Source organism: Trachurus japonicus, chromosome 17 (assembly GCF_045865225.1).
Source record: "Trachurus japonicus isolate A0001 chromosome 17, Traja_1.0".
In the NCBI taxonomy this organism is placed as follows: Eukaryota; Metazoa; Chordata; class Actinopteri; order Carangiformes; family Carangidae; genus Trachurus; species Trachurus japonicus.
In genome coordinates, this window is record NC_140923.1 from 25272708 (window position 1) to 25299724 (window position 27017).

The following is a 27017-nucleotide window of genomic DNA, read 5'->3' on the forward strand; positions in this document are numbered from 1 at the left end:
ATATATGTACTATGTATATATATGTGTATGTGTATATATATATATATATATATATATACACTATGTATATATATGTGTATGTGTATATGTATGTGTATATGTGTGTATGTGTATATGTATATGTATATGTATATAAAAAAAAGATAAATTATAGATGGGACCACAAAAAAGGGCTCAGCCCTATAACCAGTCATTCCATTTTTTTGTGATTGTTGCAGGCAAAAATTCTTCATTATGCGGCATGTTTTCTTTAAAAATGCAATGAAATACGCAGAGTATTTATGCAATTTTATGCAATGAAATTGCAGGAATTTGCGGGAAAAAAATGCAATTTGATGAAAAACTTTTAAAAAAAGTAATTCCCCCAACACTCTGTTCTCACTAGGTTACGCCACCTTAATGTAAAAAGAGTCATTTCTAATGACTTCCTATGATAAGCAAGCATAATACATAACAGAAAGTGCTGGGAATATTTAGGTTTTCTCTTGTTTTATTTCAAAACTTAATAAACATGACTCAGTGACGCATTTTGTGCAGAAATCGCCAATTTCTCCAGTGAAAGTGTGGTGTCTTTAAAAAAATGCAATTCCCACATAATATGCAGGCTATTATGCGTTGAATTATATGATTGTACTATCACGTTTTTCTGGAGGGACGGTATAATGTATGTTCCTGACTGACTGAGTGATTGACTGGTTCAGATTTTCCCCTGCCAAAGTCTACATGACTGGACCATGCGTGGCTACTGGCTAGCAAAACAACTCTTTTTCCAGGCAGTTACCTTGCCAGCCTGGATTCCACACTCCCCAATCTGCATCTCCTTTATTATGGTGAATGATTGATTACATGTATTATTATTAATAGGAGGAAGAGGAAGGACTAAAAATCTGACAAACTGAACAAGACCAAGCAGGAGAGTGGGAGGGCTATTGCTAACTGCTAAGCTAAATCAACCAGCAAATCTGAATAGTGTGTGGGCCTGTTCAACAGACAAGCCAGCAACAGGAAAGCACATCAACAAAAACCCTGTTACAAGAAGGTGTCTGTCCACTAGATGGCTGCAGGGCTTTTAATCTGAAAGTATTACTGAAAGTTTTGAGTTTGTATTAAGATGTGACTCAGCAGCAACTATTGATAGTATTGATAGCAGATCAGTATTTTGGGTTAGCTAAGTGAATGCAGCATTTAAACTGTATCAGGGCTGTCGATGTGCAGCCAAATCCAAATCTGCCTCTCTTAGATTTAATATTGCTCGACAGTGTCTCTGCTGCCCAGGTGCCTCAGTGGAGGTGTGAACTGACTTCAGTTTAGTTGAAGTAGTTTAGTTAGTAGGAACACCTTCTTCTGGAGCACAAAGCACGGTCTAATGTGCTGACACTGTGTTAATTTTAGATTCAAACAGCTCATAAAATATTTAACTTTTCCCACATTCGAAAGCTAGTTTGAATTGAGATAGAATATCAAGTCTCATGTTACAGTATCAATATTAAATAAATCTACAGGAGCAGGAATGAAGTGAGATAGCTACAGCTGCGGAGCCTCTATTAGAGATGCAGGGTTTCTGAAATACACCGCTGCTTGAGACGTGTGCCGCGCTGTACTGTATTATCTTAACTGTAGCATCGGTGATGATACACAATGAGCACTGTCACACACACACACACACACACGAGTAGATGTGCGTATGAAAGAGTTTGGATGAATGTATTAGGTGAAAAATAAGACCGTGCACACTTTGCAATGGGCTTTCAACAGATATATTCCAGTCTTGTCCCAGTACACATCATGCAGCTGTCCACACACTTGCTGACCTTACCAGACCTGTGAAGTCAGTGTGAGAGTATTCTGTGAAATATCTTTGAACAGCGGCTGCCTCTTCGATCCCTGGGAATGTCGTGTCTTTGTTAAATGCGCTAGCTTTATTTTACACCACAGAAGCTGCCATTATTTTACAAGCAGAGATGTAAGGACATGAAGTACTTCTGCAAGGAAATAGTTTTTTTGATCAAGATGACAATTTTTCGTGATTTGAATGGCGATTTGAACTCTTATAGTATTGATTTCTGAACATTTGATGCTCCGACAGAATTCTACATTAAATATATACTGTACCAGTGCAGCACACAGATGGAGCGCACTAATGGAGGATTTTCCTATTCCTATTTCCTAGATATTGGGCTGAAGCCTCTGGTTCTCCTCTGTCTTTACCAGCGCTGAGTAATGATCCACATGCTGGTCAGGGATGGACGGAGGAGCCGTGATGCCTGCTGGCCTGTCAGAGAAATGTGACAGCGTCTAGTGTGCAGGGACAAACTGGAGAGTATAGCCTGCAGCTCTCAATCACTCCAGGGGCTGGCAGAGAGACCCACGGGGAGCTGTCTGCCCTCTCTTTCATTTATCTTCTCTTTCACTCCCTCCATCTCTCATGTTCCCTCAATTTTTAGATCTTCGCATTATTCTGGCGCGTTTCCCCTCTTCTTTTTCCTCTCCGTCGTTCATCCTCCTTTCATGTCAGCCTTGTCGGCATCTGTCCTCTGTTCGCAGATTTTTTACAAATACACGTGGATCCTCTCAAACAATTCCTCCTCGTGCTTGTTTCGTTGTTGCACACTGTCTGCGTCAATATCCGACCTAATCCAATGCCTGGCTGAGGCTCAGCTTGTTCAACTAGCACACATATGCACACATCCTCCCACCCACCCACATACACACACACACACGCACACACAGTTAAACAGACTGGCATCCACATGCTCGAACTCACAAACATACACACAGAGAATTCAACACATTTGATTTTCTAAAGCACAACTCCATTTTTAGGGTGTATAAGCCTTCCAGACTGCAACACAGCAGCCCTGTACAAGACTGAAGAATGAGGATTTTCTATTAGATTTGTGCTAGCTGGAGAGAGAGACAGAGACAGACAGAGAGAGGGAGAGAAGAGAGAGACAGAGAGTTGCCTTCATTTAAACTGTTCTGCACTGAGGCTTTTCAATTTGATTATGAGGCTCCATTTCATAGAGCCTGGATGCTGCGTGCCATTCAGAATGAAATTGAGCCGTTGGTCGACTGGTCGGGATGCCTCCCCATGTCTCCTCTGCGGGAGCATGAGGGGACAATAAGGGCAAAGCTGGCCCACGGTGCCCTTGCACTGTTCAGTCGGGGTTGCGGGGGAAATGTGAAAAGAGACAAGAGCTTGGCTGGCTAAGTGAGTGAGAGCGTGGAAGTGATTGAGTGGTTTGAGGTTTTGGAACAGGGTGAGAGAGCTGCTGCTGTAAAACCCTGTGAAGGACTCTTTAGTCTTATAGAGGAAGAAGTCACACATGCAGCCCTCTATATCCTCTCTCTTTATTGAGGCTGTCTCTTGTGTGGCAATTCGTGCAGAAACACATGTGTCAGTGTTCACACAAACTGACTGATGGAGCGTTTGCACAAATTTGGGTCAGTCCCGACCTGGTTCGGTGAGGAATGAGCACCAGGAACAGGTAACTAAAGCTGAGGATGTAACAGCAGCCCTGCACCCTTGGTTTGCATCATCAATCCTGTTCATTTACGTTATTGGAGCAACTCTTCTCAGGGTGTTCTCCTTTTACATCTCCAGCTCCCACTTTGTCCCATGCTGTCACAACATGGCTATATTACTCTGATTTATGGTCATGTAATTGGTCATTGGAAACCAAATTAGGGGACCACATTTTGTGTGTCATTATTCAGCTTTTAGGTTCAAACATTCTAGAGGCTTCTGGTTTTAATATTTAAGAGAGGAAGCCAAAGCCAGATTACAATTACATGAGTCAGTGAGAGCCTGGACTTTGCAGCAGGGTGGATTTATGTGATTATAAACTGAGGCTTGTCAGGCATCTATTGTCAGGTATTGTACAGTCATACATGCTCAGAGGTCAGAGGTCACTCTGATCTGATGAATCCACATCTTGGACCAGTGGTTTGTCATGTCATTTGTTGTCTCTCAGGTACCTATTAAAAAAAACTGTACAAAATGTAAATGATGTAAAATGTACATTAAACATAAAATTGTAATTGCACTAAAAAAAAAAACTGTAAACATACATTCATATTCTTAAGAATGCACAAACTTATATCAGCTACTGTATGTTTTCTTTAAACATGAACAGCCTATGTTTGAAGCAGTTGTCTTGGACTGTTTCTCAGATATTATAGTCCAGGAGCCGTATTTGCATATCAAGCATCTCAGAACCACTCTAAAAGTTTGACTGGGACTAAAAATACTACACAGTTATTTACTTCCTACACAAAAGCAGGAAATTCTCTTTTGAGAATGAATAACATCATACATCATGCTGTGACACTGAAAATCAAAGGAATAATCAGTTTTTGTAGTTGCTCAGTATAAGATCACTGTGGATTCAATAGTCTAACAGTGACAGGCAGAGATCAACTGTATAACTTGGTTAAAAAAAGAAAAGCCCTGCTGAAGACTTCACAAACATTCACCAAAACCTATTACAGTTGCCTACTAAAATAACTGGTGTAGTTAAGTTCAATTCAACAACATTTCTGCATGTATGATGCTTAATCACTGCAGAAACTGGCAATAATGATGATATTTTTCTTTCTTTAAACGTTGTTGAACTTAAATCATACTATGCACATCTCTGCTGTACTGGTGTGTTGAGTTGCCAAAATCCATGCTAGTTCAAGTTTGCATCGAAACATTTTGAAACAGTGAAATAATTAAATGTAGGGACCGATTCTTGTTGCACCTCTTGCTCTTTTTGTTGTAAACTGCAAGAGTTCACATTTTGCAGTGTGCAAATTAGTCAAAACACACTGAGCATCTTGAAGGAACTTATTATCTTAATTTGTTGAACCGAGATCAGTTTTTTCAAAGTCCAGTACTTTCTGTTCTACTTTTTATCCTCATATAAAGAACTTCATCTTGACCATTATTGCCATATCAGTATCTTTTTCTGCAGTATTTCCTGTCATTCAAACCAAAAGTTCACTCACTGCGCAGTCTTCAAAAGTGTAGAGGGGTCCTAATGGCACAGATTAAAAAGCAATTTAATACAGAAAAGGGGATTAGAAACACTATGGGCTGCACTAATCCTTAACCTTTAGTCCTGTTCTCATGGAGCCACAATATGCGCAAGACGATAGCATCACAGGACCGGAGTTAGTAAATTTCCATTAGGGCCGCCCTTCTTTATTCCCACCAGCACATTTAAAGGCATTAGGCATGCTTTGTCAAGGCTAATAAAAAGGGCCAGCGGTGCTATCACACACCCCCCGACTTGTTTCGGAAAAAGCACTGTTCCATGTGAAGTTTTCATAACCCATTATGATAATCTAGCTGAGTCTCTGAAGGGCAGGGGATAGACAGGCAGATAGATGCTTCTGGGGTGACTGCTCTACAGCGTCTGCATGGATAGAACATTTTCTGTCTGTGTAACTGGGACAGAGACTTGCTCCTATCTGCCAGGAAGAGCAGATACGATAGACGGCTGAATGTAAGAAGAGAAGAGTCACCATGGCATCAGGTTGGAAAACAAATGTGCAGGTGATGTAAGTAAAAGAAGTTTAAGGTGCTCTCTCTCCTACGTCATTCAAAACTGGATAATGTATTGGTTGAACATCGTTCTTCGTGCCAGTATCAACGTGTTCTTCAACTTGCTCCAAAGTTGCCCTGCCTCTCACACGCATGTACAGTATACAATATCCTCCGAGTTGCAAAACAAATGGTTTCCCTTGTTTTCACTCTTGAAAAAGCCAGATTCTCGGTGGCACGCCTGATTTGAGAAGATGTTTTCTTCGTCTCTGCTCTCGTTTGGGAAGCCCGTGTCTCGTCTCTGCAGGGGAAGAGAGTGTTTCTCTGACAGGAAACAGGGTCATGCCGGACATTAATCATTCATATCTAAATTTGTGCAGCGCAAAGATTCAATTTTCTGCACTTTGTAGGGTCCAATATTGGTTATATGGTTTTATTTATACATCAAAGTCCATCCATTATTTATTTGTTTTTGAGCCATCTAGTTTTGATGCCATTTTCTGGAAGGAAAAGCTGCTACACATGAAACATACTGTCCAATAATGGAAAAACACAAGGGGAATTCTTGACAGTTCGTGTTTAGCTGTAGAAGTGTGAAACTGCAGCGTTTATTCCCAACACAGATATAAATGATTCTTAATGAGCAACCACTCTCACCAGCTCTTAGTGTTGTATTGCAGAGGAAAACAGACCTTGGAGTATCAGAACTGTTGATATTTTGGGTTCGTACTGTACGTTGGCCACATGTCCTGCTGAGTTCTAAGTCTGTCCACTTTTATAACCAAAAATTGTTTTGCAAGATCGTTCTCTCTCTCTATGCCCTCTCCAGAGCCACACAGATATAACTCCCACATCAATGCTCTATTTAAAGTCCACCTGTGTGTGTATGTGTATGCGTGTCCCTCTTCAGTCTACTGTCAGTTTTTTTTTTACAAGCTTTTTGTTGTGATAGTATTGTATTTATCACTCTCCTCCCTGTAACCAGGCCACTACCGAGCAGAAGAAGCTGAGCCATGCTGGATCCAAGCCCTCCCTCTCCGAGAGCAGTGGCCGACTCCCTCAGATAGCCATGAACACCTGCAAGTACAATGGCGGAGTGGGGAGACCACTAGTGGGCAGCCTGGCGTCCTCGTCGCGCCGCAACCTCGCGGAGCTCGACTCTGAGACGCAGCCCTTGCAGACGCTGCACAGCTCTGGCCTGGAGGTGGTGGTGTCCAAGGGCAACGGCGGCGAAGACCCCAGCAAGGCGTCCAATGAGAGCTTGGTCAGGGAGGGCAGCGGGCGCGGCGGAGGCAGGGCGCCGCAAAAGAAGAACAGGGACATTGGCTACAAGCTTGGCCACCGGAGGGCGCTGTTCGAGAAGCGGAAGCGACTCAGCGACTACGCACTCATCTTCGGGATGTTTGGGATTGTCGTCATGGTGACAGAGACGGAACTGTCATGGGGGGTTTACACTAAGGTAGGTTGGGCATGTGTGTGATGCATGAGTGGGCGCTTTGTGTGTTGTCATCGCTATTGTTAAGTTTTGAGTTGTGTGGGGTTGGCAGCTGTCAGATGTATGAAGAGTGATTATTAACACAGACACTGACATACATTATCTAACAAAGGTGTTGGCAATATGGCACAAATACTAATAAAACTTAGCGTCATGTGATCTGCACAGTGACTAATAGTCTGCCCAATGGATTAAATCTCAGATTTCGCCTTGTAAAATGTTCTGTTCTGTAAATGCTTGACTGCGGGCCTGGTTTTGTTTGTGGTCGAAATTTTTCATTATTGGCATTAGATTAGAGCCGAGCAACAGCAACGGTTTCTCTCCTGGTTGGCTGTTGTGGGTTTCTGTAATTCCCTTTGAAGCCAGCATCTAAAATCACAACCTCACAGCAGGAGAGGAGAGAAAAATGCAGATCTATCTATCTATCTATCTATCTATCTATCTATCTATCTATCTATCTATCTATCTATCTATCTATCTATCTATCTATCTATCTATCTATCTATCTATCTATCTATCTATCTATCTATCTATCTATCTATCTATCTATCTATCTATCTATCTATCTATCTATCTATCTATCTTAATACAGTGAGGACATAAAGACACTTAGAGATAAAGTGAACAGTCAGATGAAGTTCCAGATGTTTCTTAGTAATGCCCAAGAGCCTCCTTCCACTCTCAGATCAGATCAGAGCGGAGATGACGCAGCATGGTATTGGAACAAGTGAGACCCTTGAGCAAGGACACCAGCAGGCAGTTTCAGCTTCAGGGTCACGGTGACCAAGTCACCACCCCTTGACCTGTTATTGTCCTTTTGTGTCAGCCAATGAGCTCTGCTGCGTCAGGGTGTTTATGACAGAATATCATTCACTCAGTGCATTTAGAGCTGCCTTTACCATGGTATTTACTCGTCTGTTTACTCTGGAGCTGACATTGCAGTGCACTGCAGTATGTGATAGGTCACAGAACAGGTGTCTTTATGTGTCTTTCACAAGAAGACCATGTTTTCAACAATACAGCTGTATGAGAGGGAAAACCTGAATACTGAGGCCTGTGCTTGAAGATTGTTGTTACTTTGAGCACATTTGTGTATGTTTAAGAAATATCTTAACATGTTAGCAAACAGTTTTAGTAGTAGAAGTACTATGTTCACAACCTACCTCCAAACTTTTACTGTTGTGGAAGTTGATAAAATTGTTAAGACTGAAACAAAAAAGATGTGGGCTCTAGAGAGACATTAATGCTCACGGTTAGTTAACAGTTGTCTGAGGGTTTGTCACTGCTGTTGACTTTTAATATTTTTTTGTCCAGCATTAACATTAAAACAGAACACAATATACTGTATTTGTTTTCTATCTTTGGCAACCATTGGTTTGAATTTATCCTTTCAAAATGGATATGTCAAGTCTTAAAATTTAAGCACAATGACACTCCTGTCTCAGGGTATGCCTGCTTCGTTAGCCTTAATTTAGCCCACATGTCCGTATCCAGGCTGATTCCAGCTGTTGCCCTCTAATGTTGACTGACAGCCAAGAAGGTTTTCTATTTGTGTGCCAAATGTGGAAGTATGTGACAGTCATGCTGTATGTGGATTGGACATGGGCTGAGGAACCAACCTTATTATCTGGCTAGAAGAAAAAATATGTAGCCAGAATACCGAAAAATACATATTTTTTGATTTTGCTGGGAAACTGTTATGTTGCCACAACCAAAGAATTCAGACGAGCATACTGCAGCATCTTACTGTAAGGAAAGGTGGCTTCCAGAAAAAGTGTTTTTTTCTTTTTTTGGTTTGTTTTTTACATATTGTATAATGGCCTTTCAGATTTATATTTTGGCGTTAAAGTTACAGTATTGCTGCATGCTGCTGCAGCTGTGAGAAGGGAGCATTTTCAAAATATGGTGCTGTTTAAGATGCTTTGACGTCCAAAAGTTTGAGTCTCCTGCCAAAAAGCTTTTAATTCATGATCTAGACTGTCAGAAATATTGTATGTCAGCTGAAACCTCAAACGTTAGGCCCTATAGAAGCTTTTGGTGCACTGTAGAAAATCGTCAGCACTGAGTTGAATATGCGAGTTGTGAATTACAATTGTTGGTTCCTTTCACAAGGGATAGACTTATTTTTCCAGTTGTCAGTGGATTTGAATTTTTCAAATGTGTTTTTGATTGCACAGGGGTGTGTGTGTGTGTGTGTGCGTGTGTGCACAATATAGTAAGTGGTGTAGTAATCCATAGGATGATTTATGGGGTTTTAAGAAAGTCAATACGTTTGTCTGTGACTGTTACTGAGTAGGGTTCAGTCCATTCATCAAGCTAACCTCAGCTGAAATGGAAATGACCTCCCATCTCTGAGTGGCAAACTCCGCCCTCCCTTCCTCCCCCCCTCCCTCCCCCCGTCCCCCACATCAGGCAGGTAGCATGTGCAGGGGATGGTCACATCACACAGCAGACACTTGAGGCCCCGCCAAGGATTTCTAAGTCCTGAAGGAGGGAAATGCGTTAAGAGGAGTGAGCGCTGGGACTGAAAAATCCTTGAACCTCTGGCAGGTGGATTAATTGGTTTACTCAATGTTATTTCACCAGGGACTTCTCAAAACAATTTCAGACATTAGACTGTCTTCCGAACATGTAGCTGACCTGAGGGGCAAAGCAATCTAGTTGACAGCTAAAAATACATTCTGTAATATGGACCACCGAAGGACGGAGTAATATTGAGCAGCTCTCACTGTCATCGCACTAACGATTATGAGCAATATTTCCACTTGCTGTCTTTGTCATTTGTTTGTTGGCATCGTTATTAAAATAACAACCCTCTGATCATTAGCCTGCTACAGAGCGGCATTTTTACATCATCGTTGTTAAATTGATTTATCAAATGGCATTTTACCGACATAGAGGGGGGTACTTGAGTGGTACAGGTTCTCATTTCCGAGATCTATGGCCCCCACGTACACACACATACACGCACACACTGCTGCATTAGCATGCAGCTGGCCCATTTATCACCTGCAACGCTCACTGTGGTGGCCCCCCTGCTAATGCTAGCCTTGCCTTTTCTGCACCTACCATTAAATGGAAAGTCCCCCTGTTAGTGACGGGCTTTGATTAATTGGTAGTTTAGATGGTGGGGAACGGCATCCACAGATAATATCAGGCTGCACCTACACCTGCGTCTGCATTGTTTAGTAACATCCTGACTGTTTGTGTGTAAAACCCCATTATCTGCTCTCAGTCAGACATTTAAACTAATCAGTAGTGTGTCTGCGTGTGTGTGTGTGTGTGTGTGTGTGTGTGTGTGTGTGTGTGTGTCCTATTGTGTGTATGTGACTGTATATATTTTGCATGCATGTTCTTATGTGTATGCGTATGTTTAATTGGTCATGTTCCTTTTCTAAACCAATCAGATATGAATATTCTCAGGTTTCACATTGAATTGTTTTTCCCAACTACCTCAGTTCACCCTGTTGCTAAGCAGTAACATACAACTCAGAAAACAATCACTGTTGCCACCTATTGAGGCTAAATAGAGACTCTCAAAATATGGAAAGTGCACCATTGACAATAAATTCACAATTTATCTTTCTATGATTTCTATTTATGAGATTAAATTTATATCGTAATAAATAATTGTTTCAATTTAAAATGGCTGTTTCTAATTTTTTTTTCCCCTCTTTTTTCTCTCTCTCACCACAGGAATCTTCATACTCATTTGCACTGAAATGCCTTATCAGCCTTTCCACTGTTATATTGCTTGGTCTTATAATAATGTACCATGCCCGGGAAATCCAGGTGAGTCTATCACACAAAAAAAACAACAATTTATTCATTATACCAGCAGCTTTTGGGATCAGTGTGGTGATAATGATGATAGCAACAATAATAGCAGGAGGAGGAAGGTTTCTTGTTTGGCAACTAAAAACAGCTGGAATATTGTTTTTGCCATGCTAACATGAAAATACCACACACATGGGTGTATGCTAATTAAACTACATTGATTATTATTTTAATCATTATATAGCCTAGTCAAACATCCACATGTGCAACATTTATTTGATTTAATATAACAACGTTCAGTTTATTGACAGCATCTCTCTTTTCCTTTTATTTAAAACATGTCAATCAATTTCTTCCTTATTGTCTTTTTATTGTTAGAATTTACTACGTCTCATTTATGGTTTTAATATGCAGTTTGGTTTAAAGTTACTTTGGATTACATTCCCTGTTCAGTATTTCTCTTTGTTTGACCTGTTTGATCTGTTTTATACCTGTAAATTAAGATCAAAATGTGATAAATTATTTGAAAAAGTTTCCTCCTGGATTTTATACTGAATTTACCTCACTGGATCTTGCCTAGAATTTTAAATAACTATATATTATATACATAGTAATACTAAAAAAAGTCTACCAACTGTGTAATGATAAATACATGTAAGTGTTATTGAGGGTGAAAGAAACTAAAATGTCAAATATCAAACAAAAAAAAAGAGGCACACAGAAGGAGATGGTGATACAGCTCATTGACGTCTTTCTGTTTCTCTTCAGCTGTTTATGGTCGACAATGGTGCGGACGATTGGAGGATAGCCATGACGTATGAGCGGATCTTCTTCATCGTGCTAGAGCTGCTGGTGTGTGCCATCCATCCCATCCCGGGCCAGTACGTGTTCACCTGGACGGCGCGGCTGGCCTTCACCTACACGCCGTCGGTGGCCGACGCCGATGTGGACATCATCCTCTCCATCCCCATGTTCCTGAGACTCTACCTGATCGGCAGGGTCATGTTACTCCACAGCAAACTGTTCACGGACGCTTCGTCTCGCAGCATCGGCGCCCTCAACAAGATCAACTTCAACACACGCTTTGTCATGAAGACCCTTATGACCATCTGTCCGGGAACTGTTCTGCTCGTGTTCAGTATATCCTCCTGGATCATTGCTGCATGGACTGTGCGCGTCTGTGAGAGGTAAACACGGGGTTGTGAATAATATGACCGAATAACGGACGATTTGAAAAACCAAATGGCTGATGCACAAATCACACGTTGTGGATTACTAGACACCTTTTCTTCCTTCACTCTCGTCACTGTTTTGTCCCATGCTTCTCAGTGTTACCTTGTTTTCTGTCGCTCATCTGCACTGGTCCACAGAGATGTGTGGAATAGGCCACACGTCACTGCTGTACACATGTGTACAGGAAGGCATTGATACACAGACACGCCCACACACTACCTCACTGCCTGACTGTTTAAAAACACCCTTACATACGTTTCATTAGCTCAGCAATTGCTCCACGACTCCCCACTCCTTGTTTTTATTGCTATTTTAGATGGCTTGTCCATAATTCATGAGTGTCTAATTGTTTGTTTGCTGAATGGTTTGTTTTGGTAATGCAGAGCAGCCCCCAGGATCCCCTAACCCGTTTTCTCCCCAAAACTGCGCATCGGGCTTCATCTCAAGGGGGCAGCAATGATTCTCACTGAAAATGAAAGAGGCAGGGAGAAATGAAAAGCTTTTTTTCCCCCTCTCTCTCTCTCTCTCTCGTTTTGCATTTGCATAGGGAAATGAGACGTTAATGCCAGCTTTGATGTTTTAAAGTCATTTTTGCATAGTTGGAGTGGAAAGGGGACTTGAGTAGGGTGGGTGGAGAGTCGAAGATCTATAGCAGCAGTTCTTGTCAGACCCAATATGATACTGTACATGTGCTGCAGTGTAAAAGTTAAGCCTCGGCTCAGAGGAAGGCTTTGCTCTCAGTCTTTCAGCCGGGCCCTGACTACAGATGCTCAATGTCCTCCTGCAGCTCGCCTCGCCTGCTTTTACTAAGTATCTCCCCTCCCTTCCTCCGCCTCTCCTCTTAACTACCCCCCCCTCTCCCGTGTTAACACCTGTCACTAACCACCGCCCTCCCCCCTCGCACGCCCGACCCCCGGATCCTCTCGGCGCCCGTCGCACCTCTGAAGTGTTGGCTGGTGGGTTTGAGCCTCACTTGGGGGGAACTCAATCCGCTGATCTTTGACACCAGCTCCACTGGGACGCAGAGGCAGGACAGTGAGGTGTAACAGAGCGCACCCCTCACTTGAGATTTGTGTTGTTCAAAAACAACACGAAGTCGAGCTTGAATGTCATAATGTCTCCACATGGTCCAGTTTATAGCTGTTGCTACATACCTCCTCTGCCTGTCTTTATTATTCCCCACCTTAAATTCATGAAGTATCCTAAATCGGCTAGAAATTGACATGATTGGACCTTTGACACTGCACATCCCTAATCCTACCGCATGCTGGTGTCAATATGGAAATCTGAATTTAAATAGACGATGAGGTGAGATCTCTGGCAGAGTCTTGGTAGATCGGTTTGCTCACACACGCATTCACACATTCTGTGACACACTTCCCATGAGCAGTGCATGCCGTCAGTCTTTTGGTTTCAGTTTCAGAATAACATGTGTGCTCAGCTGGGTGGATTTGTGTACGTATGTCTATGCGTGTTACGACGGATGGGTGCAAGCATGCACGTGTAGGTGTGTGTGTGTGTGTGTGTGTGTGTGTGTGTGTGTGTGCATGTGTGTGTGTATGTGTTTGTATAATGTTTTGTTGTACTTTCTATTTCCCCACTATGCTGCTCCATAGGGATACCATGTGAGTCCTCGTTCTCTAGCCGTGGAAAAATCAACTTTATCATTTTTGCACCGAGCTGGCGCCACTGCTGCCCTGAGTAGGGTTTGGAGGGTGGGGGGTGATAGCGGGGAGAAAGGGCAGCCCAGTTAACAGTTAACCGATGATCCTTTCCAAAGTTTGGCAAAGGAGGATTAGGTAGGCCCTCTAGGTGGTATGAAAGTGGCACCATCCCTCTGCTAAGAAAACAGGCTGTTAGTGGCTATAGGAGGACAGCAGAGACCAACAGTGTGAGCAGCATTTTGAAGCAAGCGTCTCTTTGCTAACTGTTGTGTGTTAGGCCGGTAGGGACCGGAGGAGGAGGAGGAGGAGGAGGAGGAGGAGGTGGATGAGGAGGAGGTGGAGGAGGAGGAGGAGGAAATTTGTGCTAAAATGGAGCAACTCCTTCAAGTCACCTTCACGAGTCTGCCAGAGGGCAATTTGTCTTTTCTCATTTTTTCTCTCCCTCTCCTTATGCAATTGTTATAGATCTATACAGCACAAAAAGTCTTTTTAACAGCAACTCCAAAGATTTGCAGAGGAGCAAAAGCCTTTCTGTTCTTTGTGTTCACACATTACCATCCCATTATGTGTCTCCCCTCACAAAATTAATTGAACAGTGTTGTAGTGGTTTTCCACGGACTTTTGTGGCTTCTGCTGCAAAGATTCTGCTCTAGACATTGTCTCCAAAAAGAGGTCTGAATATCCAAGGAGAGGGCAAATGTCAAGTCATTCTGCACACTAGTTAATCTCATCGTGGTCTGGGGTGTGTCTTATCTAGCAGAGCATGATTTTGTTCGGCAAACACGTAGACTCATGTTACGCAGTTCAGAGGTAGCCAGGTAAAGGAAGGAAGGAAGGCATTGCCTGTTTCTGAAATGGAGACACTCTTATTAATTAAAGGAGGAGTTTTCTCTGCATTGAAAGCAGTGTCTCCAGTTTTTGTTTACATCCATGAACCGAATGTCCTCATCCCCCTTCGTCCCCTCCTCTTGTAAACATGGAAACAGCATGCGGGTTTCCATGTTTACTTATCGATCATTTCAGTAAAAAAAATAAATAAATAAATATATATAAAAGGTGGGGGGAAAAAAGAGGCGCTTGTTTCCCAAAGTGCTGTTTGTGACTTTTGTATCTTGAATGCGCCGTTACACAGTCACATTGACCACGCATCTGAGCCAATCGAAGGGATGTGAGATTGGACGAGCACAGATTCTACCTGGAAAATGCCTAGTTGGGGGGAATGAAAGACAGGCAACCAGAGGAGCAGAGAGGGGCGGAGGGGTTGGAGGGATGCTAATGTTACAGTAGATGGATTTAACTCTGGTCACTGGCCCCCCTTTCCCTTCCTTCTTGATACAGCCCATCTTCGGAGCTAACCTACCTCAACTAAGCTCCTTAACTAAGCTCTTTTGGCTTCTCCCTCACCACCATAAGGCTCCCTCCCTCTCTCTCTCTCTCTTACTCCTGACTGATCCTTTGCAGATCTCTTACTGTACCCATCTAACGTGGCATGCTTTGCAGTTTTTCCTCATCTCTCCCTACTAATACTCCCCTGTCCCTTTGCCTTTCCTTATCCATGAGAAGCAGGCCCAGTCCGGCCAGAACTCAGTTACACACTTGCATGCATGCCTTGCCTGCCTCCCTGGTCTCTCGCTCCTTTTTCTCTTTAACTGTTATCTAATTCTCTTCCTCTCCTGTTCTAACTCTGTTATCTGAAACAAAACGCTCTATTTCAAGGCGATATGAGACTGCTGTTTCTCACCTCGCTTTCTCCAGCGAGGACCCGTAGGCTATGTAAAAGACAAGCTCTCAGAAAGTTTAGCTGACTTTCCCTCAGAGCACGGCTCTGGATTATCAGGCTTGAGTTACTAGTCAGCTACACCTACACCCAAGGTCTGACATCCAGATTGTGTCATCGCTTAGCCACAAGACACAAACAGTGCCAGCCAAGAACACACTGTCCAAACCTCTAACCGGAGAAACACACACCAGTGCAACCTGAACTTTCTCACACCAACCACAGGTTTGCATGAAATATTCAGGTAGATTAGTGCAAACACAAAGATCCATCACTGAACAGGCACAACTTTGCAAGTGCTGATGTACCTTTCAATTTGTTATGATCCAGCATCATTGCATTCAAAACATACCTCCTTTATTCTACTGACTGAAGTCAAATTTAGCCATTTGCTTCAAGACGTTGAGTCTCTCTAAGAATTTCTGTCCACACATACCAACAAATCAGGTGGACGGCCGCTGCAGAACAAAAACACTGCTCATTGAAAAACCATTAAAAACAAACGACTGAACCCCAAGACTCACAAAGAGAACTGTCTATATAAATATATGTGTACGTTGTACCACTGTCAGTGTCTAATAGACTTTTACCATCAGCTAAAATCTCTTTAAAATGCATCTCCTCCACAAAGGGCTGCAACCTCAAGGACAGGTGGATTCTCTATGGTTTGATGACTTGATCTGATAACGTGCTTTAAACCATGCACACTCTGCAGGCAGAGTATTGATTGCAGCCTATGGCAAAGTATACAGAGCCCATAAAGCATGTTTGCATAACAAGGAACAAGGAGTGTGGAGGTGATAAACGTCCAGAGATACCATCAGAATATGCACTGAGGATCATTTACTGAACCAAGTGCTGGTCTCTACTTAAAAAAAGACAGATAGAAGTTGTTTAAAGTCAGTTGTGCCTCTACAGTACATGTTTCTGTTATTATTCTTAGGCCCACTTAGAGATGCACATGACATCCAAAAGCTACAATCGGTTTTTATAATGATTATTTTTTTTCTATCTGAGGGTTACAATAAGTGCTATGAAAGCCTTTCTAGCAGTGGTAACATCAAAACTCTTATGTAGCTGCTGTGACCGTGAAGTGCTGCCATCTGCCTAATGTCTCGGTTTCTTGGTGCCTAATGCTCATCTACAGTACTTGTAGAAACAGATAAGAATTAGAGTTTGATTTCGGAGCGTTTACTAAACTAAGCTGAGTTTTGACAGTTGCCTTTGATTATCCTGTTGAAGTCTTACTGCAGAAAATGATAAAAGACTTGAGCCAGGGCAGTCATGTAGGTGTGTATTACCAAGCGGGTTTGGTATGTACACCATGACAAGTACAATGCCACCAGGTAACACATCGACTGCAGATTTTTTTAAGCTTAATTCAAAAAAGAATTGCCTGAGCATGAGCACAGGTTTGTTTACAGTTGTCTTTTGCGTTGCATGATGGCAGAGACTGGGATTGCGGTGCTCACTGCTGAATGTGCTTTTGCACGTGTCTCCAGTCAAATTCAGTGGAACATCTGTAATAGAATACTTGCTATCTGATAACCCCAGAGACATAACCACACTCCAGCCTTGAAACATTAAGATTAAGGGCTTCGTGATCGACGCTTCCTGTCTGGTGGCCTTGTAGATTAAGAAGGACGCTCGCAGCAGGTCAAAGAAAAAGGCCTGACTGAATTTCTCATCTTAAATATGAAAGTTTGCAAGGGGTAGTGCTACAGTACAAGACTGTGTGAAGAGCTTTCTCCACCCGACAACTTTTACCTCAGCATCTGCAGTAGGATGACTTGCAGGAAATTTCACTGGTTAGATCACTGTGGTGTACTCTTTGGGAGTTTAATTAGTCTGGATGAGATGCACAAACACACACTTGATCATTTCTTGCAACTGAAGCCTGAAGCCTGCCTCGCTGCCAAAACTGCAAGTCAGCAAATCCGAGCAGTTCTTCACTTCTGGAATCACGTCTTAGTTGGTTGGCAGCAATACATTAGGCGTAGCTCATTATTAAAGTGCAATCATATTGCTATTGGTAAAGTAAAATCATTCAGAGCTTGGCTACAAATAAACATTTGGTGCAACAGGCAGGCAGTGACATCATGCTACAGTGTCACGCTTAAAGGAAAGCTGACATCTTTTCTGTCATACAGCATGCCTCTCTCCTGGTTTTATACTTAATATTAATTAATTAGCTAATGTATAATTACAGCACACCTTGTGTGACTGTGACATCCCCTCATGTATGATTTTTAGATAAAGGGTCACTGTGATATTGAGCCCCACAGCTGGTCAAGTGTGTTTTAAGAAATCATTCATTGTTAAACTCTGGCATAAAGCCAAGACATGAAGGCAGGTATTACATTCTCTCCCCTGAATACACGTTTTAATTGCAGTGAATGGAAAAAAAAAATCAATAAGATGTGACACGTAGTATAATGAAACCAGTCTAACACTAACACATCACAGGGAAACAGTACAGAAAATATGGGGTGACACAAAGTCGCTGTTTCTCCAAATAGAGATGTATATTCTGAGCTAGAAATAACTTTGAGTAACTTTCCAAATAGTTCCTTTATGTACCTGTAGTTCTCTGTTCCCTAAAGGTACAACATACAGTTTTGACATGACTCTACAGACACGCTACTGTGGCATCTCCATAAGGCTGTACTTTGGCACTGTGCTGTTTTCAGCTAAATGCTTGTGTCAGCACACTCACAAGCTGTGACAGTGTTAATATGGTGCTGTTTAGCAAGTATAATGTTTGTCATGTTCATCATCTTTAATGAAGCTGATGGGAAAGTCATCAGATCTAATAGAACATAAGTGAAAAATTTTGACCTGGTGATCATCCTGAGGGAACATGAATGTGTATTTTATGGGACTGATCGGCAGGACTTTTGGCAGTCGTTTTCGATTCAGAACACAAACCTGATGGACCTCAGGTAGAAAAGTAAGAATTAGTCGGAGGATTCAGCCTCTGGGGAGTAGGAATCTGATTAAACGGTGTATCTGACTCAATAGGGCAATGCTGCCATCATGACTAATAGTAACTTTAACTACATTAAAATGTTTGTTTTAGATATTGTGATTCTCAAATAATGCCAAATAATTATATCCAGATTGTTTTGCAATTAAAACATTATGCAAATGTGTTGATAGAATAACTTTTGATGTATTTGTTTTAGTCTTGGAACCATACTATAAAATGTGCATATCATAAAATTGCCCGTTAATTTTAAGATATGTGCACCATCCACTTCAAATGTGCTGTTGCTGCTGCTTGCTTGCTTGCTTTGCATATTGGCTGCTCTGTAAAGACACTGTTAGGTTTGCAGATTTTTTAATTAGGTCATCATCACTTTTGAGTTTAATCTGCTCATGTTTACTGCAACTAACACGCTCCCCACGGAGCATCCCAACATATTTGTCCCCAAGTTATCTCAGCCAGCGCTCAAATTCATTTAGATCAACAACACTTGCACTCGTGGAAAAATCTTTTACATTTGTTTTTGTTGATGTGAAGCCCAATGCAGGAGGACAAGGGGAAGTGCTGTTATTGTACGCAGGCGATGGCTGCAGAATGGTAAAGAGGAACTTTTCACTGTGGTGGAAGTCGTTTGCTTTGTTGTTGCAGCTGAACGACAGAGGAGCAAGTCTGTGGCTCTCACCAAGAAAGTATGAAATATACATCTTGGATTCTACATCTATCTATCTATCTATCTATCTATCTATCTATCTATCTATCTATCTATCTATCTATCTATCTATCTATCTATCTATCTATCTATCTATCTATCTATCTATCTATCTATCTATCTATCTATCTATCTATCTATCTATCTATCTATCTATCTATCTATCTATCTATCTATCTATCTATCTATCCAGTCTATCTATCTATCTATCCAGTCTATCTTTGTTCAGTTTTACCAGATGTATATTTTTGGGACACAAAAATAGCATTATAATGTTTGATACTTCAATCAGCTTTCTTCTTAGGAAGCTGACTGTGACTCATTATCCTCATTTTGAGCAGAGAGTCTTGGTGGTTTCACAGATTTCATGGATTTGAGGCACTTACTGTAAAAATGACGCCTAAATCTTACAGTAAAAAAGAAAAAAAAAATCACTGACAAGAACTTGTCTTTCGCTGAAAACCATTGAGACTGGAGTTTAGTTGTGTTTCATTCAGCGTAATAATTATCAAACCCTGCATGTTCAAAGGCTTTCCTTTTGTTTTGAATCAGAAATAGCAAATATTGTAGTGTTTTCAACTGAACATTTGGTATATTCCCTGTGGTTTGTGTGCACGTGCACGCACGCGCTTGTGTGTGTGTACGTATGTCTGTGTGTGTGTGTGTGTGTGTGTGTGTGTGTGTTTGTGTTGGCAGAGGGAAATGTGTGGCTCTTACATTGGAACCATCATTACTTTTCTGTTTGATCAAAGGCTGTGTTGTCAGCTTTGACTGCTGTATATTTCCAGTACTCATCATATGTATCATAATCTCACCTATACACAGTGGCAGCTAAAAAATTTAATGGCTGGGAATTGTTTGTTAGGGCATTTAAACAGAAAACATCCCAGTGATTGTTTTACATCTGCCTAACATGCAGAGTTCATAAATTGGTGATGGATTGAAGAGACTGATAAAGAAGCACACTGCTGTTACAGTACCTGCTGCTGCTGCTGCTGCTGTTGTTGATGTTGATGTTGTTGACCTGTGTAGTTGTGTGTTTAGCTGGAGACATGTCACCTTTTTTGTCTTATGTTGTGTGATTCATGCTGTACTCCTCAAACGCACGGCTGGAGCAGTAAGTTTTAGAGCTTGTTTGGAAGTAAATTACAGTATTATTTTATACAGCAGTGGATAAATACTGTCATGTCTGAAGTATTTAAGGAAGTCAGGGTAATGCTCTGCTGCAGAGTGTCTGTGAGGGAGACTTTAACAGTGGGGGATAAAACTGTCTGCTCGAGAAACTATATACTTCTTGTCGTGGAATAGGTTGAAAGTGGTGCCAGCTCTTCTCCATGCTATTCCAAAACTTGACACAGTATATTGAGAGCCTTCAAATGCGATTGATTAGCTCCCCATCCAGCTTCTGTCTCTGTTCCCGTGTTGCTGTCTTCTACTCTTATTTCAGAGTAGAGAATTATTGAAACATGTGTGTAGAAAAGAAAAAAAAACATATTGCCACTTTTGGCATTAGCAAAATAGAAAGCAAGAGTTTTATGATTAAAACCAGAGAGAAGGCCTCCGTAATCCACTGTAATACTTTGTTCACTGTGCTATAAGGTGCTGCACATTTCTGCCTGCCTTGAAGACATGACTCACTCTGCACGCCTTGATGACAAGATAAATGAAATTAACATACTAGTCACTTGTAATTACAATATTTAGCCAGCTGATCAAGTTTAGCCCCCTGGCAGCTATCAAAGGGCAGCTGCTGAAGTGTTGGGATGCAGGTAAAAGAGACAGGGGTGTCAAATTCAATGAGCTTCTTGCTTTGTTACTCATCCAGTCCTACCCCACTGTTTACAAATGAAAGCCCTGCCCGAGAAGACGTACGATCCCCCTTCCACCTGGTGATACTGCAGTTATTTGTCAGGTGGCTCTCTTCTCTAAATGGACCCCAGGTTTGCCCCCATCGCTCCCCCCTGCTCTCAATATACTGGCTCTGACGCATGCAGGTTTACAGATCTTTTTCATTCCTGCATGGTATTGTACAGACTGCTTCTCTGCATGTCATTCAAGAAGCTTGAACCCCACAGACTGCACACTTTTTTGTCACTGAGGGAAAAAAAAGTGGTCATAGTTATTCCCCCAACCCCCGACTTTGAGCATGAATAGAAACTTGAGAGTGGGAGTTTAAAGAACTGCAGAGGGCATGATTAGTTCATTTATGATATTTGATAACAATGAACTGTCTTGGAGGAGAAGGAGGAGCAGGTATTTCTACAAAACCAACTCAGTATCTTTACTTTTTTTTTCCTTGTGGAAAGAAAAACTTCACAGTCCAGCCCCAAGTGTTCTGGTCTGGACTTGTGCACTAATTAGAGGTGATTGTTCCAGCCATTTTAAGTCCACATGCTGGGCCACTGTTGGATAGTTCAATTCATGATTGGCTCTTTGAGAATCCCCTTTAGAAAAGCCTCAATATGATCCCAAGAAATTAGACTCCATCTCTGTTGTTTGTCACAACGATGTTGGTGAGATGTTGTCTCAAAGTGTTTAGTGAATGTTTGCTTTTTAACTCCAAAATTAAATCTTATCTGATCTCCTCCTAGACAGCCCGTTGGGAATAATCAGGCAAGTTGAATGAGGGTGGGTTGATAAGGCAGATTTGCCTTTGTGATGGACTTTTGTCTTGCTGCAAAAGGTATGGGAATGTCATCATCAATCCAGCTTTGTACAGTGTGTCTTTTTGATAGAAAATATCTTTGCGTATGCACTGCAGGCCTTTGGACTGACAATTCAAGCATGGCTGTCAGCTATTTTCAGCAAACAACATGTTTGAAGTGATGATTTGCATTGCCAAACCTTTTCTTGGGGGTGGGGGTGGGGGTGGGGGGTGGGCAACGTAAAAACTCTATGGAGGAAGATTTGCAGCAAAACCGTGACCAATAAGCCAATTGTTAGTTTGATTTAACGCAGCAGTACATGCATTTTCAGATGCACTGACATTACAATTGTTGGGTTGTCATATTCAAATCAAGTCTGACTTGATCGCTGCTCTTAATCCAGCCACTTACAGCGACATGTGTCTGTGTCATTAGAAACATGTTTTCTTAAATTGTACTGTCTGTGCTAATGTACAACCAGAGTAAGTCAACATGAACATGAAACACATGTTCAGTGGTTTTTCTCTCAGTTTGAAATCATTCCATCAAATTCTTTACAAAATGACACTATTTGATTTTTTTCTGCCCACATGTGAGTTTAAGTTTCCTCCCCATTAAACATATTTTTCCATTGAACTGTCTCACATAGAAATGACCTCAAGGCAAAGAACAATAGAAATGAAATATAGTGTCTCAAATCCATTGAAGAGATATTTTTTCTTCACTTTTGTTACTCAGAATCGTCTTGGATTCAGTTTTTTAGACTGTGAACCAAACTGGCTTTACAAAACAGGTGTAACAACCTTGCACCATGATTTCTTCCTCCTCCTCCTCCTCCTCGATCTTCACCACCTCCACCTCCTCCACCCACCACCCCTGTTTGGTTCACACAGCACCATGTCATTCTCCAGCATGCTCACGTTCAAGAAGCTGTGTGCAGTTTTCCTGACTCCGTGTCTCCCTCCTCTGCTTATCTTCATCGCTTCAGGTATCATGACAAACAGGAAGTGACCAGTAACTTCCTGGGAGCCATGTGGCTCATCTCGATTACCTTCCTCTCCATTGGCTACGGGGACATGGTACCACACACGTACTGTGGGAAAGGCGTGTGTCTGCTTACAGGGATTATGGTAGGTTCCTCTCTGTCGCACTCGCATAACACAACATTGTCACACGGCAACTCAGATGGGGACACTTAGAAAATTAAACCTCAGCTCCACACTCGTCATTAGCTATCATGTGTACTGACTGCAAAAACAAACACAACGTCAGGCTTGTTTTTCTTGTGTAATGTGTATGGAGTTTCTAAGTATGTGAAGATTTTGTTCAATTTGTGAAGAACCAGAGACCATGTAAAGAGTCCACGCTGCAATAATTGAATCTTCACTTGACATTTTTACAACTAACAGAGTCATTATCACATAAATTTGCCCCGTTATTCAACTCCTGTACAACATCTGATCATCATTCAAACATACAGTATACTCTATACTTCAGCCCTTTCTTACTTTTCATTTACAGCCCAGTGCATTTATGTTTTTCTCTCTGATTAACTGGATTCAAAACAATTTCTGGCTGAAGATCTCAAACAGTTTCTGAAAACAGAAACCTGAAATTGCCTGATTCATAGCTGTTTATAATAAAACGTTCCAAGACAAGTGGAGATATTCCTTTTTTGGGGCTTTGTTTGGTTTGTTTGTTGGATCTCAATTGTTTTTAATAATTAATCTAGTTAAATTAACAAGTTGCATAGTGAACGCTAACAAAAATACTGCTGTTTGTGCAACAGGGTGCTGGTTGCACTGCGCTGGTGGTTGCAGTCGTGGCCAGGAAGCTGGAGCTGACCAAGGCTGAGAAGCACGTCCACAACTTCATGATGGACACACAACTCTGCAAACGAGTGAGTCGTTGCATATTATTGTGTCCTCCACCTAATGGTTATGTAAGAAAAGTTTAATCAGGGACACGTAGTTGTAGATGCTTGAAGACGTTTCACCTCCCATCCAAGGGGTCTCTTCAGTTCTCCCAGCTCTTGTCTTAGAGGCCTAAATAAGTAGGTCTACATTAAATCTGGAGAGAAAATGTGGGAAAACAGGAAAACAGTGATTGAGACATGTTAAAAAAGATGTCTTACAGGAACATTTGTTCTCCATCTTATCGAACTAATTATCTTGCAGTCGTGTTGATGTAGTTTGCAATCCCTCTGGGGTCCAGCACAGGGAGCCACTGTTTTACATGGTGCAGATGTCCTACATTTGTGCTAATCCGATAATCTTATATTGTGAGGACTGTAAACACGTGAACTCTCCCTCACTATCAGCTCCACTGAGCTTCTGCCACATATTTAAACAATTTCTGGCATTTTCACAACTAACTCTAAATGCTTTTATATCGACTCTTTTTGTGTGACTTCTTACTCAAGTTCAGATTTTCGTTGTTCTTGTTGTATTCCATGTTATTGAGTTGTTAGGTTGTATCCTACCTTATATTCTTGCTGTACTAATGTATGTCATTTTCAACCTTGTTTTACAGGTAAAGAACACAGCTGCCAATGTACTCAGGGAAACTTGGCTCATCTACAAACACACCAAGTTGGTCAAAAAGATAGATCACGCCAAGGTGCGGAAACACCAGCGCAAGTTTCTCCAAGCCATTCACCAGTAAGTCCTGTACCGTATTGGTTTTGTGTGATTGAATGTGAAATACAGTGTTTGACAAATATACGAGTTGTTCACCACCAACCACCAAGGGGAGTCTCTCAGCATGCACAATAAAAACAAAAAAACAAAATCGACAGTATGATATTGAAAAATAGCTGATAAGATGATCGGTCTATGTGATTGTGTTTAATTATATTTTTGGGCACAAAGTATTTTTGTTGTAGTATCAATAGTTGTATTGCTATAAAACTGATGAAATGTAGTTGAGTATTAATCACTTGAAGTGTTTGTTACAAAGTCCTCCTACAGAGCCATTTCCTTTGATTGTTATGCTCACACACATGTAGACTCTCTCTCTCACACACATACACACAAGCAAACACACTGCAATCTATTGTAATGGTCCTTCCTATTCCCTTCCCCGTCCCCCTCTCCCTCCGACCCCCTTTTACCCTGTGCTTACAGTGAGAAGTGTAATGGTTTCACTCGTTTCGTGAATGTTGTGGGGTTAAAACTCTGTACTGTGTTCTGTCTTTGTTTTGCTCTATCACTGCAGAGCTCAGAAGTAAGTTGAGTCTTCTATGTATCCTCCTCCTACTGTTTCCTCAACATCCTCCTACTCCTCCTCTCTCCATGTCTGCATTTGACATGCATGAAAAAAAAAGAGAAACGAAAAAAGAAAAGAGAAAAAAAAAATGCTGGATGCTGATTTTGGTTTTTGGTTTTCTTTACTTCAGTGTTCCATTAACTTCCCTCTCCCTCCCATCCCCCTTTTGAATGGAATGAAACAAAAATAAGCATCAACATTTTGCCACTGGTGTCAATAGTGGAGGGTTGTCTGGAGAGAATGTGTGAAAGGAAAAGCATCTTGCACAGAATGAGCTTGAAGCTTCGTTGGCCTGGCCAGCGGTTCATAATCATCTACTATGTATAATGTTGCTCATGATTAATATAGCTGCTCTGGAGGCTATATTAACCTGCATCAGCAGAACTCATCCTACACTCCTGATGGTTTTGTGATGACATGAACACACACACTGCAATGTACTGTAGCTCTAATGAGGTTGAAATGTTTGCTGTTTCCTTTATATTGATTTTTTTTTTTTTTTTTTGCTTTTCTTGTATTCCTTTCTCATACAAAGAGAGATCAAACAACAAAGCTTGCACATGACATTGATGACTTAGTACAAAAAGACATGACACAACATGCAGGTTGGGGTTTTGTAGAATAAAATGGAACTCATAATGTGCTGCGCTAATAAGATGAGCTTTTAGCTTTTAGCCCCAATTCTTCGATAGCCATAAGGGATAATAAAGCCGAGCAAACAGACACATACGAGCTGAAACGGTTTCCCACAGAGATAGAGCCGTAAGCGAGCAGTCTCACTCTGCTCTGATATACTGATTTGCACATGAATAAATGCCCTTGAATGTCATCCTGTCTCATAATTTGCCGAACAGGGAAATTCTTCCTCTCACACATCCAGATGATGGCTGTGTGATGCCACCGCTAACAATGACACATTATTCACATCAGCCTTTGCAGTCCTTACAGTTCTATAATGTATTTGATTAGAGATAAGGAGGCGCAATGTTGAGGCAGCACAAAACATGTATCATTGTATAAGTTATTTGAAATGTCCATGTTGCAGTATGTTTAAAAGTGTGATTAGACAGTTTATTTCTGGCAACCTTCATCTTTTATCTGTGACATCCCACACACACACACACACACACTGAAAGACTCACGTTTCATTGTGCACAAAGTCAGTCACTCACAGTCACTGCACGTTTACTGAATGACCAGTGTGTCTATATGAAGTCCTACCACTGAGCTGTGTGTAGCACTGACAAAGGGCATGTCATCTTTTTTTTATTTTTTAAATGTCTTACTTTTGGGTGGAAAGATGGGAATGTTCATTTCAAACATAGATTTTGGGATGTCCTGATATGGAAGCATATTGCTCTCTTGCTGGAAAAAACAAACATGTTTTGTCATGTAACCATTAATCTATTTTGGGTTAGAAACATTTTTTTGGGGGGGATTGTAACAAGATCATCTCTTAATATCATGACAGTGCTGCTGAAAGCATTGCACCATTATGAGAAAAAGCTCTTGTTATAACAAGATAAAATATTACCAATGAAGCCTTTATGTACGTATTTCACTTTTTTCAAAATGAGCGTAGTATGCTTCCTCAATTTGCATGTTTTGGTTGGTTGCATTGACCAAGACCTGGAATGCTTGTATATATATGTATGTGTATATATACATATATATTTTTATATATATGTATACATATAGATATGTATACATACGTACAACATACATTTACGATGCATGCAGGCTGTCCTCTCTCTTTTCAGTGTCATCAATGAGAGAGCACTGCTGATAATAGATGTGTTGTTCCTCCTTCTTTCTTCCCCACCGGCCCTCTCTGCCCCATCATGACCCCAAACAACCTGTCTCTCTATGCTCCACTTCTGCAAACCACCCTCCTCCCCTCCTCCTCCTCCTCTTCCTCACCCCCCCACCCTCCC

At 41.5% G+C, this 27017-nt stretch overlaps 1 protein-coding gene across 3 annotated transcripts in view; it reads left to right on the top strand.

Annotated features, from left to right (window-relative positions):
- Positions 1–27017, top strand: part of kcnn1a (potassium intermediate/small conductance calcium-activated channel, subfamily N, member 1a) — a 49702-nt gene that overhangs the window by 16243 nt on the left and 6442 nt on the right. Inside the window, exons 2-8 of one of the 3 annotated variants that reach the window (XM_085804231.1) lie at positions 6516–6989; positions 10722–10817; positions 11571–11989; positions 22805–22946; positions 23606–23716; positions 24349–24476; positions 25033–26432. In XM_085804231.1, coding sequence (XP_085660357.1) covers positions 6516–6989; positions 10722–10817; positions 11571–11989; positions 22805–22946; positions 23606–23716; positions 24349–24476; positions 25033–25045 — 1383 coding nt within the window. In that variant the 3' untranslated portion in view covers positions 25046–26432. Of the gene's footprint in view, positions 1–6515; positions 6990–10721; positions 10818–11570; positions 11990–22804; positions 22947–23605; positions 23717–24348; positions 24486–25032; positions 26433–27017 lie in introns of those variants that run through there. The other 2 variants (XR_015038021.1, XM_085804230.1) reach the window with 2 other exon arrangements.